The sequence below is a fragment of the Leopardus geoffroyi genome, chromosome C3, assembly GCF_018350155.1.
Source record: "Leopardus geoffroyi isolate Oge1 chromosome C3, O.geoffroyi_Oge1_pat1.0, whole genome shotgun sequence".
In the NCBI taxonomy this organism is placed as follows: Eukaryota; Metazoa; Chordata; class Mammalia; order Carnivora; family Felidae; genus Leopardus; species Leopardus geoffroyi.
In genome coordinates this window covers 153063767-153079783 of record NC_059338.1, presented here as the reverse complement: position 1 = coordinate 153079783, position 16017 = coordinate 153063767, and the positions used below count along the sequence as shown (strand labels likewise).

General features: G+C 40.1%; 1 protein-coding gene across 3 annotated transcripts in view; it reads right to left on the bottom strand.

Annotated features, from left to right (window-relative positions):
* The window catches only part of PRKDC (protein kinase, DNA-activated, catalytic subunit), a 213285-nt gene that overhangs the window by 32892 nt on the left and 164376 nt on the right, over positions 1-16017 (bottom strand). For all 3 annotated transcript variants that reach the window (XM_045455381.1, XM_045455382.1, XM_045455383.1), the window contains 2 exons: positions 6448-6637; positions 1224-1398 (listed from right to left, as the gene is read on the bottom strand). In XM_045455381.1, coding sequence (XP_045311337.1) covers positions 1224-1398; positions 6448-6637 — 365 coding nt within the window. The remainder of the gene's footprint in view (positions 1-1223; positions 1399-6447; positions 6638-16017) is intronic.

The window sequence follows — 16017 nt, the reverse complement described above, 5'->3', positions numbered from 1 at the left end:
TAGCAGTGACTGTATCAACGCCTACAGAGGCTAAGCAATTAAAATGCTGAATAAACTTTTATTCAAGCACCATCGTTCTGCATTTTGTCAAAGCACCAAATTCTCTAATCATGCAGAACTGGCACCAAATTCTCTTATAAAGAAAATGGCTCTTTTTAATGTGATTTGTGCATGTATCTTAATAGCCCAGAGTACATTTTTAAGTTGATAATGTGGCCTATAGCTGATAACACCACAGATGCTACTACATTCAAAGGTCTAGTTCTATGTCTTACTGTGTGGTTCTAGGAAAGGAACTTATTAGCCCTGGTCAAGCCTGCAGCTTGCACAGGTGTGAGAAGGGACGCAAGCAAAAGAGAAAGGGCCGTCACCTAGCAAGTCCCGTCAACTACATTGCCATGTTCATCTGTCCATGAAAATTCTCTGCCAGATTTCCCTCAGATACATAATCAAAATTACTGGCCCTGTTATTTCACAAGACTGTTACAAACCACCGCCATACTAGGACACTAAAACTGGGTCATTATTATGAGCACTAATGTTTTCTCAGGATCAGCAAACTCCTCCTCCTCTCCCCTATTCCCCCCACCAAAAAACCCTAAAAATATTTAAGCAATCATAAGGGTAATGTTCTAACCCTGATCAAATGGAAGTCCTGTCTCCCCTATTTGCATTTTGACTGAGACTGATATCTGATATAATACCCTGTCCTACTGAAGAGTCAGATTTGGGAATAGGATTGTAAACACTGTCAATAACAGTGCCATGTACCCTTGGACACAGGGCAGCAGAGCAGGTGGAGTGGATCCAGAACTCTCAAAGAGAAAGGTTTTCTCCCCTCAGCCTTAAAGGCTATGTTATTATTAAAAGAGCTGAGAGAAAAAAAGGCAGTTCATGTTCAACTTTTTACAAGGCAATTCTTGTAAGTAAATGAGGTTTTCAAAATAATTAAGCTATTAGGTTCATAATTTGCATAAGTATTAAAGAAAAAAATTTTAATTTCAATTTTATTTGATCGATAAAGAAATAAAATCTCCAAATACCATATTCAGTAGCATTACTAAGATAAAAACTACCTTGGCTCTAAAGAGTTAGTAAAATTATCACAAGATTTAATTCGCAAATATAAGATAAAGCAGCAAAAGAAGAGTTCTCATAGACACAGAGACGTAAGATAAAACAGTGCTGCTGCACGTATTTAGGTAGGAAGAGCATCCTGGTACCCAGCAAGGAGACTGTTTTCAGCGCCGTGAGGACCTGCTCCGGGCAGCTCTGGGCCCGGCTCCGGCTGTGGCTGAGCCGGGAGTAGCTGTGCACCCACTTCACCTGCCAGGCATCTCTTGTTTTGGAGTCTCTATGCAGCTCCTTCAGTAGCTTCATGGCAAGTGAGAAATTGTGCTACAGAAGAGAGAAAGAGATACGATGACATACAGGTGGTAACTTAGAAATAAAACTACTTAATGTAAGTTTTTAACTGGCCTGCTTTCCTTTTTGCATGGCACAACTCACCTTAGAGCAGCGAACCCCTCCTCCACTTAAATTATGTAGATGTGTTCTTATTTATCGTGGGGATAGATTCACATTTAAAGTGTACAATTCTGTGTCTCTTAGTATATTCACAAAGTTGGGTGACCATCACCACTAACCAGTTCCAGAACGTCTGATCAACTCAAAAAGAAACCCTTTGTCCATGAGCATTTGCTCCCCATTCCCCCTGGCCATGGCCAAACCACTAATCTACTTCTGTCTCTGTGGATTTACCTATTCTGGACATTTCATGTCAGTGAAATCAGAAAACATGTGGTGATTTTTACCTGTCTCCTTTCACTTAGCATAGTATTTTCTGGGTTCATCCATGTTACAGTTTGCAGCAGTACTTTATTCCTTCACATGGCTGAATAACATTGTACTGCATGAATATAACACAGTTTATTTATCCATTCATCTACCGATAGATTCTTGGGCTGTTTACACCTTTTGGCTATCTTGAATACAGATACATACAGATTTCTGTGCATACAGATTTCTGTGTGGACACACACTCTCTTTTCTCCTGGGAGTGGAACTGCTGGGTCACATGCTAACTCTACGTTTAACTTTTCAAGGAACTGTCAGACTGTTCTCCACAGCGGCTGCACCATTTTACGCTGTCATCAGCGTATGAGGGTTCCAATTTCTCCACATCTTCACCAACACTTGTTACTGTCTCTTTGATTACAGTGGGTGTGAAGTGGTGTCTTGTGTGGTTTTGATTTGCATTTTCCTAATAACTAATAATGTTGAACATCTTCTCATGTGCTTGTTGACCATCTGTGGATCTACTTTGCAGAAATGTCGATTTAGATCCTTTCCCCTTTTTTTTGTTGGGTTGAGTTTTTGTTGTTCAGTTATAAAGAGTCCGTTAGGTGTTCTGCATAGCGGATCCACAGCAAATATATGATTTCCCAGTATTTTCTCACATTGTAGGAGTTGTCTCATCACTCTTTGTAGTGTGTTATTTACGGCACAGTTTTTAAATTTTGGTGTATAAATGTTGGTTGTGTGGACGTCTTTTAAATCTTCCCTATCAAGGTTCAAAGACATTTTCCTCCAACTGGTGCCTTCGTAATTACCCCCCTTCCAACTGCAAAGGCTAAAATTCCGAGGCATCCTCAGCTGCACCTTCTCCATCATTCCCAGCATCTCTGGGCTTCTTCTATCACTAACAGAGCATCTTGCACGCTGCCTGCGTTCCCACCACCACCTCCCTACATTGAGACTTCACAGTCTCTCTGCCTTTTCCCTGAGCAGCCAATCTTCCAAACAGCTTCTGACGTAGTCAACATGTTCAGAGCAGACCTCAATTCCCAGCTGCTCACCTCCATGATTTTGTTTGAATTTATCTTGTATCTATAACATCTTTCTCTTTTCTTCACGTGCAAACCCTGCTGTTTCCATAAAGCCTTGCCCAAATGCCTCCTTCTCCAGGAAGCCCTCTTACCAGGCAGAATCTCTCTTGTTCCCTGGGCTCTCCTAGCATGGTGACCTCTCTTTTCTTTGCCCACCTTGAACTTTTGTTGGGTCAAAGTGCAGCTCTTGTTCTCTCGCCAGACAGTGACCACGAGAGAAGGAACAGTAGCCTTTACCCAGACATTGCTGGGTACAGTTTCTGAGCCACACCGTGCTACTCATCACTACTCACAACTTCCTCCCCACCAAATTCCTAACCTCAAATCACCCCATTATGACCACAAACCCAGTCTATTCACCAAACTCCTGTTATGTCTGCTTTATAATCTTAAGACCTCTGGTAGCTTTACCTGCCTTCTTTCCGCTTCCGCTTCCTTCCATGTGCAATTAAGTCAGCCACCACTTTCTTAGCAAGATCATGAGCCGTTGTCCCTGTGTTACACCCACCTGGCAAAACCACACTCTGGGTATATCGAGGGCATGCCTCGTCCGCTCCTACACACTTACAGATGCACCAGAGACACAGTAGCCAGGCTCTCCGTGCCCCAACAGTCCTTCCATGGCTTTCCAGGCCCTCCACCACAGTCCACAATAGCCCACCGCTCTCTCACTGTCCTCAGCTCTCCTCAGCTCAACCTCTGCAGAGGGCCTCACTGCCAGTTCTCAGAGAGAACAGATGAGCTCTCCCACTCACCTTTGCCTGAATCCTGTCCCCGCAAACCCCACAAGAAATCCGATTTCCCCAGTGACGTCCTCTCTCTCCCTAGCGTTAGGCTTTAAACACCCTCAGGCACCTCCACCCTAAAGACCAAACTCCTCCCTGAACCCACTGGCTCCTCTGCATCATGGCCTCCTTAGGGACAGCCTGCACTCACCGTCCCTGAATCTCTACCTTCATCTCTTCTTCCACCCATTATGATCTGACTTCTGCTCTCGTGAAATGATTCTCACCAAAGTCAACACAAGCCTCCCCTCAATGCAAGGGCACTTTGGTCTTTGCACACCTTTGCTCTCCCAGGTAATGACTTCTGCCCCTTCCTGTGGGCTCAGCCCCTCGGGGTCATCATCTAATGTCACCATTTGGTTTCAACTCCTTTGTGGGCACCTCTCCCTTTGCTCCTCCCAGAGCCATATGTCTGTTTTGGCAACTGGTCTTGGTCGCCTTATCCACTCCAGACAGTCCACATGCCAGTCACACATCATACCTCTGTCGCAAGCGTAATTCTTTTTCTCCAGAACTTTAGATTTCCTACGTATAAATTATCGCATAGAAGTCACAACTTGCTTGTCTTAAACGCCTCACAAATTCAGGATGTCTTGAAACGAATGCACCATCGGCCACACAAAACACTCCTCCTCCTGCACCCCATCCACCAAATGACACAGGTGGAAGCAGAACCAGTCACACTGCCTCATCCACGCCTCCTCCTTTTTCTTGGAGGAGAACCAGGACTGGCTACCCGTATCAATCACGTGGATTGATACTGGGCAAGCCTTTGCCCTTCCTCCAATCTTTCTCCTCACTACAATCAGAATACTGTTTTAAAACCGCATATCTGGTCACCTCGATCCCAGGGCTTCCTGCACAAAGAAGCACGGCCTTTAAGTAGGGGCTAAAGTTCAACCGTTGCTCCACTCAAAACACCAACTGTCCCGAGCCACTTCTGGGTCTTATATGTTATTCCCTCCACCCATCTCACCTCTCAATTCCCATCTTAGCTATGACCTCCTACTCCAGGAAGCTTTCTCTGTTTCCATAAGGCTGGGTCAGGTGTCCTTCCCATGTGACTGTCCTTTAGTATTATTGTACTATAACTGCTCATCTGTATGTCTATATTTTATTCTATTTAGTATCTCCAGCACCTAATGGTGTGCTTGGTAATGAAAAAAAGGCAAAACTCAAATTTCAGCTCTGCTACTTTTGGAAAGTTTCAAAGAGCATGGGCAGGTAAACTGAAATGCACTGAAGGCTTTATGTGATCTTCAGACTAGAACTATTTTTCTCTCTTCACGTCTAATATTGCTGGTACTGGTACTACCTCTCTCTAGCCCTTATTTGTATGGGAACATATCGTTGACAACTTCCTTAGAAAAGCCAGCGTGCCACATGGAAGGATTTTAGCCATCTTAGTAATTCTTACACATTTCTAAGTAATGCACTTGCAGCTCACTTCCTTCCCCTCTCTCACCAGAACCTTCTCCCAGTTTGGAGAAGTCTGAGCAGTAGTAGGGAGCACACATGTCTCTCCATCTGGCCCAAGCACCCTAACTTCCTGCTGAGAAGCAACATGCACTCCTCTTTAGCCATGTGCCTTAGAAGATGGCCCCAGCTGCAAGCAGAGCTAATGAAAAGAATCTTCCTTTTTTCTGCAAGAAATACAAACTGTTTCTAATTCCAAGAAGATGTAGTATGGAGGAAGGAAGATATGAAACATCCACAGCCATTTCCAACTACAAAGGGTGAGCCTGGGGCTGCTAGACAGACTTACTACCTAAGAATCTGAGAACAGGGGTGCCTGGGTGGCTCAGTTAGTTAAGCACCCAACTCTTGATTTCAGCTCTGATCATGATCTCACAGTTCGTGGGATTGAGCCCTGCATCGGACTCTGTGCTGACAGTGAGGAGCCTGCTTGGGATTAGCTCTCTCTCCTCTCTCTCTGACCCTTCCCCACTCATGCACACTCTCATCCTCCTTCCCTCCCTCTCTCTCTCTCAAAATAAACAAACTTAAAAAAAAAGAATCTGACGACAAAATCAGTCTGGTAGAAGAGAGAACTGAGGGAGAGAAAGCAGGCCCTTGCTGACAATATATTTCAGAGTATTTGAAAGCCAGATCTTCTAGACTTTACTCATAGGAACTAACAGATTTCTTTTATTCACCTAGACTGCTCTGGGTTGGGTTTTCTGTTATTTGAAATATACAAATCCCTATCTGATAAAATACCCATCTCAAAGAAAAACCGAGAAACTAGCACTTAAACTTACAGAAATATTAATTATTTCTACTAGAATAACATTCTTTGCTTTATGATAGCAATCTATCAATATAGGGTCATTAAAAGAGTAAGCTCCCCTAGTATATTCAAATATGATTTAAGTACATGAAAAATATGATTTAGTATTTTATATACAAAAAATAAACCTAAATATATTTTATATTTTATTTTATAAATAAATAAATATTTTATCTCCATGCAATAAACCTAAATATAATTTGTAACTAACTGGCAAACATTCATTTTGTTAAACAGGATCCAATCTGATATTGGGTTTATTTTCTTTTTTTAATAACAGAAAATAATTATTTTCTAATGATTAACAAGTATGCAATAAACTTTAGAACTTTCTGGATAATTTTAAGTGTTTCTTCAAGTTTACTTTCTTTTAAAGAGAACAAAAATACTAAGTACTCAATTATCTTTGAGCTTCAGATTTTAAGGAGAAGTTTAAAAACCAGCTAATTTAAAGAAATAGAGGACTGCAAATATGAGTACTCACTTGCTTTCTTGCACTTTCTACCATCTTCATTTTCATAGAAAACATGCAGTTCTTAATCAGAGAACAGACCTCTTCTCCCTGTTCCTGGACTTCCATCCCATCACTGGGATCTCCATCACCATCCATGGACATACTATGATCATCTGGAGGAAGAGTAAGTTTCTCCTCAATTTTGCTGAGAAAGAAACAGCTACAAAAAACAAAGAAAAGTGAGAGTTAATGCCATAGATTCATGAAAGAAATCTTGGACATACAGTAAGCTACTGGATGGTATTAATAGAAATTCTACAGCTATTAAAGTTTTGGTCTTTTTTTTTTTTTTTTTTTAAATTTTTTTCTTCAACGTTTATTTATTTTTGGGACAGAGAGAGACAGAGCATGAACGGGGGAGGGGCAGAGAGAGAGGGAGACACAGAATTGGAAACAGGCTCCAGGCTCTGAGCCATCAGCCCAGAGCCTGACGCGGGGCTCGAACTCACGGAGTGCGAGATCGTGACCTGGCTGAAGTCGGACGCTTAACCGACTGCGCCACCCAGGCGCCCCTTTGGTCATTTTTTAGACTGTAAATGTACACTCTAGGCACCAGATTTAATATCTATTTTTAATTAACCAACTCTTTAAAAGATATTTTTCTAGATATCATTTACTGCATATACCTCCACAAAATAAAGCATTTAAACGCACAATGTTCTCTCCATGAATGGGTGACATGACTATGTTGGCTCAGAAGCCATTTCCCTTTTCATATCTCCCAATCTAAGGTCCTACCCCAAAGATGAAAATTGTAAAGCAGCAAACAGGTTATAATCACTGGGAATATGAAAAGATAATGCTATATTGCTACAAAATTATTTTTATTTGTATTGTAATTTACATATCTGACTCTGTTCCAGTGATTTCATTTTCATTATTTTCATGTTAGTAAACACTGACAAAGGCCCTTAACATATACAATCCATCCCTGATCAATATTGTGGTAGGGTCCCCTCCCTAAGAAAAAACAAACAGAAAACAAACCACAAGGCAACCTGGTTATATGTATACATGACAACATCCCTCACGATCTTGTAACATGAGACCACTTAATCTAATCAGACTACATGTTTGTGTGTTACCATATATGGGAGACAATAAAGTAGAAAATATATAAAAAACTACACCACGTGGCACTCTGGGCTCAGTTCTTTGGGTAGGAACCCAACTGAGCTGTGCCAGCACGAATAAAGTTGCTTCCTGGAAAGACAAGCCTCAGTGTCACGACTCCCGTGACATTACTTGGAGGCTCATCCGGGATTTGGAGATGGTGCGTTTCCACCTCCTTTGCCGCTGAGGATACGAACCTCAGAGTGCTGGGGGAGGCAGCCTCACCAGGGGCTGGCAGACCGCTAGATCCACAGGAGACTAGCCCTCCTGGTGTGTCAGGACGAGGATGCCGTGTACACCAATGGAACCCGTGAGTCCTAAGAACCAGCTCAGGGAGTGCCGCCCATCAGACTGGTAAGAACCGGGATTCGTTCTGGCAGACCTCCGCTAAGAGGCAGAAGGGGAGCCTGATCACCTCCCAGAGTTGCCCTAATCATTCCAAAGGGATGAGGAACAAAGCCACAACTCTAAGGCGCTGAATGTAGGGTCGTGGGTTGGAGTTGCTGTGTGACTGTATGTGGGGACTTGTCTCTCATTCATTTCCTGGGTCAATGACTATGATAATTAGAGCCAACTGTCTCTGGTTATTCTACCTCAGAACAGGGACTTTAAGGAATATTCCCAAAGAGCTGCTGAAACTCCCTTTGTTTTGGAGAAATTCCTTGTCTCCTCCAAACTGACATGGACTGCCTAATTCCACTAGTGGAAAAGAGAAAAGAAACCTAGAGTCTGCTCCTTTGTCCGAGCTGACAAGATTTAAAACTGGGAATTCTCTTTCTCTTCCTTCTGCTGGCACCTCATCTCTTCTGCCTTTCCTTACCACCCCCCCCCCCCCTATTTCTGAGCCACCTAGGGTGAGGCCTACATAATTGGCTCCTCCTCCCACTCTAGAGATAGAAGTTGTGGAGCAAAGACCACCCATTTCAGATTTCCCCACCAGTTCTCTAGGTAAAAATTAACCATGGGGAACAAACTGTCTTACATGGACCCAAGTAAAAGTATTCAGTGTTTACGCTAATTTAAGTTTATTGGTTTCAGACAATTTTATCAACATTAATTAAAAAATTTTTTTCTACCTAGATTTGCTGAAGGTCAAATAAGCTCGTTATCTCTGTTCCAATTTATCAGCTAAAGAATGACTTAAAGTAATGGTTAACTTTATCTGTCTCATAGTTTTCATAGGTAATTGTTAAGATAGCTTTCAAAGTCTTTAGTAACCTAAAATGTTAAAGTTTTTGCTTGCATGATAAATTAGGATTACATTCACTGGATATCATGCGAGATAAGAGACTAAAGCACTAATTACCAGATGTAGGTTTGTGGTTCTGACTTGTTGCAGAGAAACTAAGGATAGTGAGATCTCTTGGAAAATATGCCTCATGCTTAACTGATTCATAAGTTTGCCATCTAAGAAATTCTAATGTAACTGTTATAAAAATTATACCCAATAAAACTGCCAGAGCTCTTAACTTATTAGCCAAGCAGCAAACCAAAATGCGCAAATCTATCTATCAAAATCTCTTGGCCTTAGATTATCTGCTTGCTTCTGGGAAAAGAGTATAGAAAGTTTAGCCTGAGCAACTACTGCCTCCAGATAGATAATGAGTAAAAAGTCATAGAGAAGATCACAAATCAAATAAAAAGGATTGCTCATGTCCCCATCCAGACCTAGAACGGTTAAAACCCTGGGGAGTTATTTGGAGGATGATTTTCAACTTTTGGGGCACTCAAAACTCTCATAAAAATTATCCTCCTAATTCTGGGAGGTTACTTAATCCTACCCTGCCTAGCTCCCCTGGTAACATGGTCTGTCTCCAGTCTCATTGAGGCCGTGATTGAAACAAAAAAGGCAGCCACTCATGTAATGATGTTATGAAAATATAAACCTCTAAACAAAGATGATACTCTTTGACCCAAAATAATAGAGGGGTCCAAGCATCAGAGGTGGGAATGTGATAGGGTCCCCTCCCTAAGGGAAAAAAACAAAAATCAGGGGCGCCTGGGTGGCTCAGTCAGTTAAGCGTCCGACTTCAGCTCAGGTCACGATCTCATGGTTCATGAGTCCAAGCCCCGTGTCGGGCTCTTTGCTGACAGCTCAGAGCTTGAAACCTGCTTTGGATTCTGTGTCTCCCATTCTCTCTGCTCCTCCCTCACTCGCACTCTGTCTGTCTCTCTCTCAAAAATTAATAAACATTAAAAAAAAAATAAAAACAAAAACCACAAGGCAACCTGGTTATATGCGTGCATCCCTCATGACCTTGTAACATGAGACCACTTAATCAGATTGCATGTTTGTGTGTTACCATATATGGGAGACAAAGAAGTAGAAAATACATAAAAAACTACACTATGTGGCACTTGGGGCTCAGTTCTTTGGGTAGGAACCCAACTGAGCAGTGCTGGCAGATATAAAGTTGCTTTCTGGAAAGAAAAGCCTCAGTGTCACGACTCTGTGAGAATCCTGCTACAATATGAATTGAGTTTTTGTTCATCTAGCGATTAATATCAATTTTCTTTTTTTTTTCCTTAATGGTTATTTATTTTTGGGAGAGAAACAGAGCACAAGTGGGGGAGGGGCAGAGAGAGAGGGAGACACAGAATAATCTAAAGCAGGCTCCAGGCTCTGAGCTTTCAGCACAGAGCCCGACACAGGGCTTGAACTTAGGAACCGCAAGATTGTGACCTGGGCCAGAGCTGGATGTCTAAACGACTGAGCCACCTAGGCACCCCTAATTTCAATTTTCTTAGAAACACTGTAGCCAGAGAGACTAGCGTGTCCCACACATCTTTCTTTTGTTTTGTTGTTATTGTTATTCCCAACGTACAGGTCTTTCTAGTCATCTGCTTCTGCGTTCCTGGCTCCCTGCGTAATCTAAAAGGGGCCCTGCCCTCCCAAGAGCTGCTACAGTTTAAAAAAAATTTTTTTTAATTAAAAAAAATTGTTTTAATTTATTTTTGAGAGACAGAATGCAAGCGGGGGAGGGGCAGAGAGAGAGAGGGAGACACAGAATCTGAAGCAGGCTCCAGGCTCTGAGCTGTCAGCACAGAGCCTGATGTGGGGCTCGAACTCATGACCTGCAAGATCATGACCTGAGCTGCAGTCGGATGCTTAACTGACTGAGACACCCAGGCTCCCCTAGTTGCTACTGCTTTTTAAGCTTTCACTGGTTTTAGTTGAAAGAATAAACAAGCAAAAGTTGTATAAGTACTTGATAAACATTTGAGGAAATAATTTATGAATGAAACATGAATGTTACACTATCAGTATGATCAAGTGCTCTGGCTCTCAGAAATGGAGGGGTGAGGTGGCAAAAAGGGGAGGTGGATACGTTTTCACAAAGCGAGATGGACTTTTTCCTGGGCTTTGACAAATAGCCAGGTATTTTTCGATTTCGATTTCAGGTATCAGAGGAGGTAAGGAAGTTCCGATAGAGGAAACAAATTAAAAAAGGCAGACAAGTGCTGTGGTGTATGACATGTTGTTCTATCAGACTGGGGAGGATAGAACCAGGGAGAGAACCATCTTTCCACAAGTAACAAGAGTCCCCCTCTTATATGGCAATGTAAACATCTTACAGACCACCTTTCTGCTGATAATTAAAGCTCTAGATAAAATACCAAATACAACCACCTGAAGCCACGGAAAGTAAATACAGCATGGGCAGGGAAGTCAAAGCTAGGAGAAGGTGCTGCCATTTGGATGAGTTTCTGGTTTTCTCTTTCTTTTTCCGGTTTTGCCTTGAGGATAACCTTAGCTGCTGAGGGCTACGGTAGCCTGAGTGACTAAGATTCTGACAGGAACCCTGCTGTATTGTGCCCAGAGAAACCTAGAAGGGAGCCTAGGCAGACCAAAGGCTGCAGTGAGAATCCTCTAATTTTGTATATGAAGCCACACAAGTTTCAGCCTGCCTCCTGAAGTATGCATGTTCAACACTGACTGGAGACAGTGAAGAAAAGACTTGAGTACTCAAGTGAGATGTGAATCAAGAAGGCAAGACAGAGTCCACTGTCCAAATCTAACTGCACTGATTGCTCGCTAAAGCAGTTATTCCTGGGAATTATAAAAGGGAGTAGAGTATACACAAGATAATATTAACAATTTCTAGATCCAAAATTAGTTGATATACAAAGAACCAGGAAAATGTATCCATTGTCAGTGAAAAAGACAGACAACAGATGTCAACTCTGAGATGACCCATACGCTGGAATGATCAAGCAGCTATTTTAATGATGCTCCAAGAGAGCAAAACAAAACCATGAATAATGAAAAGGCAGCTATCTCAGTAGAAAGTATGAAAAAAAGACAAATGTAAATTTTACAACCGAAAAATCCACTAATTAATAAAAGATTCACTACACTGACTTAGGAATTAAGAAAATACAGGAAAATGACAGTGACTTTGAAAACAGTTCAATAGAAATGATTGAATCTGAAGAATAAAGAGAAAAAAGATTGAATAAAAAATGAATGGAGCTTCAGGGACATGTGGGACAATGTCAAAAAGTGTAATATATGTGTAATGGGCACCCTACAAAGACAGAAAAATTATAGCAGAAGTATTTGAAGAAACAATAACCAAAAAGCCTCCACATTTAGTGACAAAAATGTAGATTTGAGCAGCTCAGTGAACCTTAAGTAGGTAACTTCAAAGGAAACGACACCTAAACATATCATGATCAAACTGTTGATTACCAATGATAATGAACAAAAATCTTGAAACCAGTCAAAAAGTATGATAGATTAAACACAGGGGAACAACAATTTGATTAATCATGACTTTCTTTTCAGAAACATGAAGGCCAAATGATACTGCTGAGGAGGAAGGAGGGATCCACCCAGAATTTCATATCCACAGAAAATAAAAAAAGTGAAATAAAGGTATCCTCAGATAGAGGAAAACAATAAAAGGAAAATAATAAAGCTATAATGAATGACAATAAAGATATGGAGATCTATGAACCATCAGGAAAAGAATTCAAAATACTTTTATAGAAATTTAGTGAAAGTGAACCAGAAGAACACAGACACAGACAACTAAACGAAGTTAGGAAAACAAATGTATGAATAAGAAGTTCAACAACGACAAAAAAATAGAAACCATAAAACAAAACAAAAAACCAGTAATCCTAGAACCGAAGAATTCTATGACTGAATTGAAGAATTCAATAGAAATCTTCAAAAGCAGACTCAACTGGGCAGAAGAAATAATCAGTGAAATGATCCAGTAAGAGGACCAAAAATAAATGAATAAATAATAAATAAATAAAAATAAGTAAAAATAAAATAAAATAAATAAAAAACAGAATGAGTGAAGAGAGTCTATGGGACAACATAAATGAAACAATAATACCCACTACGGGAATCCTAGGAGAAAAGGGACATAAAGTATATTTAAAATAATAATGGCTGAAAACTTCTCAAAACTGGGCAGAGAAATGGATTTCCAGATTAATGAGGCCCAAAGGACCCTAAACAGGTTGAATCCAAACCAAGCCACACAAGACACATTATAATTCAATTGTCAAAAGTCAAAGACAAAGACTTTTGAAAGCAACAAGAGAAAAGTGGCACATCACATACAAAGTAACCTCCATAAGACTAGAGGTGGAGTTCTCAAAATAAACTTTTCAGGCCAGAAGAGAATGAGATGATATATTCAAAATAGTGAAAGAAAAACATGTCAGGGCACCTGCGTGGCTCAGTTGGTTAAGTGTCTGACTTTGGCTCATGCCATGATCTTGCAGTTTATGAACACAAGCCCCAGTTGGGCTCTGTGCTGTCAGCTCAGAGCCTGGAGTCTGCTTCGAATTCTATGTCTCCCCCTCTCTCTGCCCCTCCCTGCTCACACTCTGTCTCTCTCTTTCTCTCTCTCAAAAATGAATAAACATTTTTAAAAAATTTAAAAAGCAAAGAAACAAAAACTGTCACCAAAGATTACTATACCTGGCAAAACTGTCCTTCAGAAATAAAGGAGAAATAAAGACTTCCTGAACCATCAAAGGTTAAGGGAGTTCATCACCACTAGATCTTGCTTATAAGAAATGATAAATGGAGTTTTCAAGCAGCAATAAACCACTGCTAATTAATATGAGAACATATGAAGTTAGTACAAAGCTCACTGTTAATGGTAAATATGTAGCCCAAGTCAGTTTCTCTAATATGGTAATGACAGTGCATAATTCACTTATAATGCTAGTTTAAAAGTTAAAAAACAAATGTATTAAGAATAACTTTGACTACAAGAATCTGCTATTAGATACACAACATAAAAAAACATAAATTGTAACATCAGCAATCTAATATGTGAGGGGCATGGGGAAGTAAAAGCATAAAGTTTAAAAATGCTATTGCAGTAAAGTTGTTATCAGCTTATACTAAGGTGTTATAAGATATTTTATGTAAGCCTCATAGTAACCACAAAGGAAAGGCCTTAGTAAGTACATAAAAGATCATGATAAAGAAGTCAAAGTATATCAGTACAAACAGTCATCAAATCAGAAAAGACAGCAAGAAGCAAGGAACAATAGATCTACAAAACTGCCAGACAACAAAATGGCAAAAATAAGTCCTTACCTATCAATAATTGCTTTAAATGTAAATGGATAAAATTCTCCAATCAAAAGACAGAACAGCTGAATGGATAAAATAAACAAAAATCCAATATGTGACTAAGAGATTTACATTAGCTTTAAAGACAACACTGAGAATGGCTAACATTAACAACTCAAGCAACAACAGATGTTGGCGAGGATGTGGAGAAAAAGGATCTCTTCTGCGCTGCTGGTGGCAATGCAGACTGGTGCAGCCACTCTGGAAAACAGTATGAAGGTTCTTCAAAAAATTAAAAATAGGACTACCCTACAACCCAGCAATTGCACTACTAGGTATTGATCCAAGGGATACAAGCATGCTGTTTCAAAAGGGCACATGCACCCCAATGTTTATAGCAGCTCTGTCAACATTAGCCAAAGTATGGAAAGAGCCCAAATGTCCATCAATGGATGAATGGATAAAGAAGATGTGGTCTCTGGGGCGCCTGGGTGGCGCAGTCGGTTAAGCGTCCGACTTCAGCCAGGTCACGATCTCGCGGTCCGTGAGTTCGAGCCCCGCGTCAGGCTCTGGGCTGATGGCTCAGAGCCTGGAGCCTGTTTCCGATTCTGTGTCTCCCTCTCTCTCTGCCCCTCCCCCGTTCATGCTCTGTCTCTCTCTGTCCCAAAAATAAAATAAAACGTTGAAAAAAAAAAAAAAAAAAAAAAGAAGATGTGGTCTCTATATACAATGGAGTGTTACTCGGCAATCAAAAAGAATAAAATCTTGCCATTTGCAACTACGTGGATGGAATTAGAGGGTATTATGCTAAGCGAAATTACTCAGTGAGAGAAAGACAAATATCATATGACTTCACTCATATGAGGAATTTAAGATACAAAACAGATGAACATAAGAGAAGGAAAGCAAAAACAATATAAAAACAGGGAGGGGGACAAAACATAAGAGACTCTTAAATATAGAGAACAAACAGAGGGTTACTAGAGGGGTTATGGAAGGGAGGGATGGGCTAAATGGGAAAGGGGCATTAAGGAATCTACTCCTGAAATCATTGTTCCACTGTATGGTAACTAACTTGGATATAAGTTTAAAAAAAGGTTAATTAATTAATTAAAAACAAATAAAGACAACACTGACTGAGAGTGAGGGCATGGAAAAAGATTTCAAGCAAATGGTAACAATAAACAAACAAACAAATAATAAATAAATAATAAATAAATAAATAAATAATAAAAATACACCTTAAGCTAAAAATGGTAAAAAGGTCATTATATAATGATAAAGTGGTCAATCCTATAAGAAGATGTAATAATTATAAATATTTATGCACCTAATATTGAAGCATCTAAATATATAAGCAAATACTAAATGGAAAAACTAGACAGCAAGACAATAATAGTTGGAGACTTTAATGTCTCACATTCAAAAATGGACAGATCATCCAGACAGAGAATCAATAAGTAACCAGTGGATGTGAACAAAACTGTAGACTACATACGTAAGGCACATGATCAAACAGATGCAGGAAAAAGCATTTGACAAAATTCAACACCCATGCATGCTAAAACAAAATAAAGCTTTCAGAAAATATGAACAGCAAATAATTGGAAGGGTACTGAAAAACATAAAATACCTAGGAATGAATGTAACAAGACACCCAACACATCCATAAAAAAAAGTCATTGCAATTAAAGAAGTAAAACTTTCACTATTTGCAGAAGACATGACACATATATAGAAAACCATAAAGATGCCATCAAAAAAACCCTCTTAGCAGTATTAAAAAAATTCAGTAAAGCTGTAGGAAACAAAATTAATATACAGAAACCTGTTGTGTTTCTATACACTAATAATGAAGTAGTAGAAAGAGAAGTTAC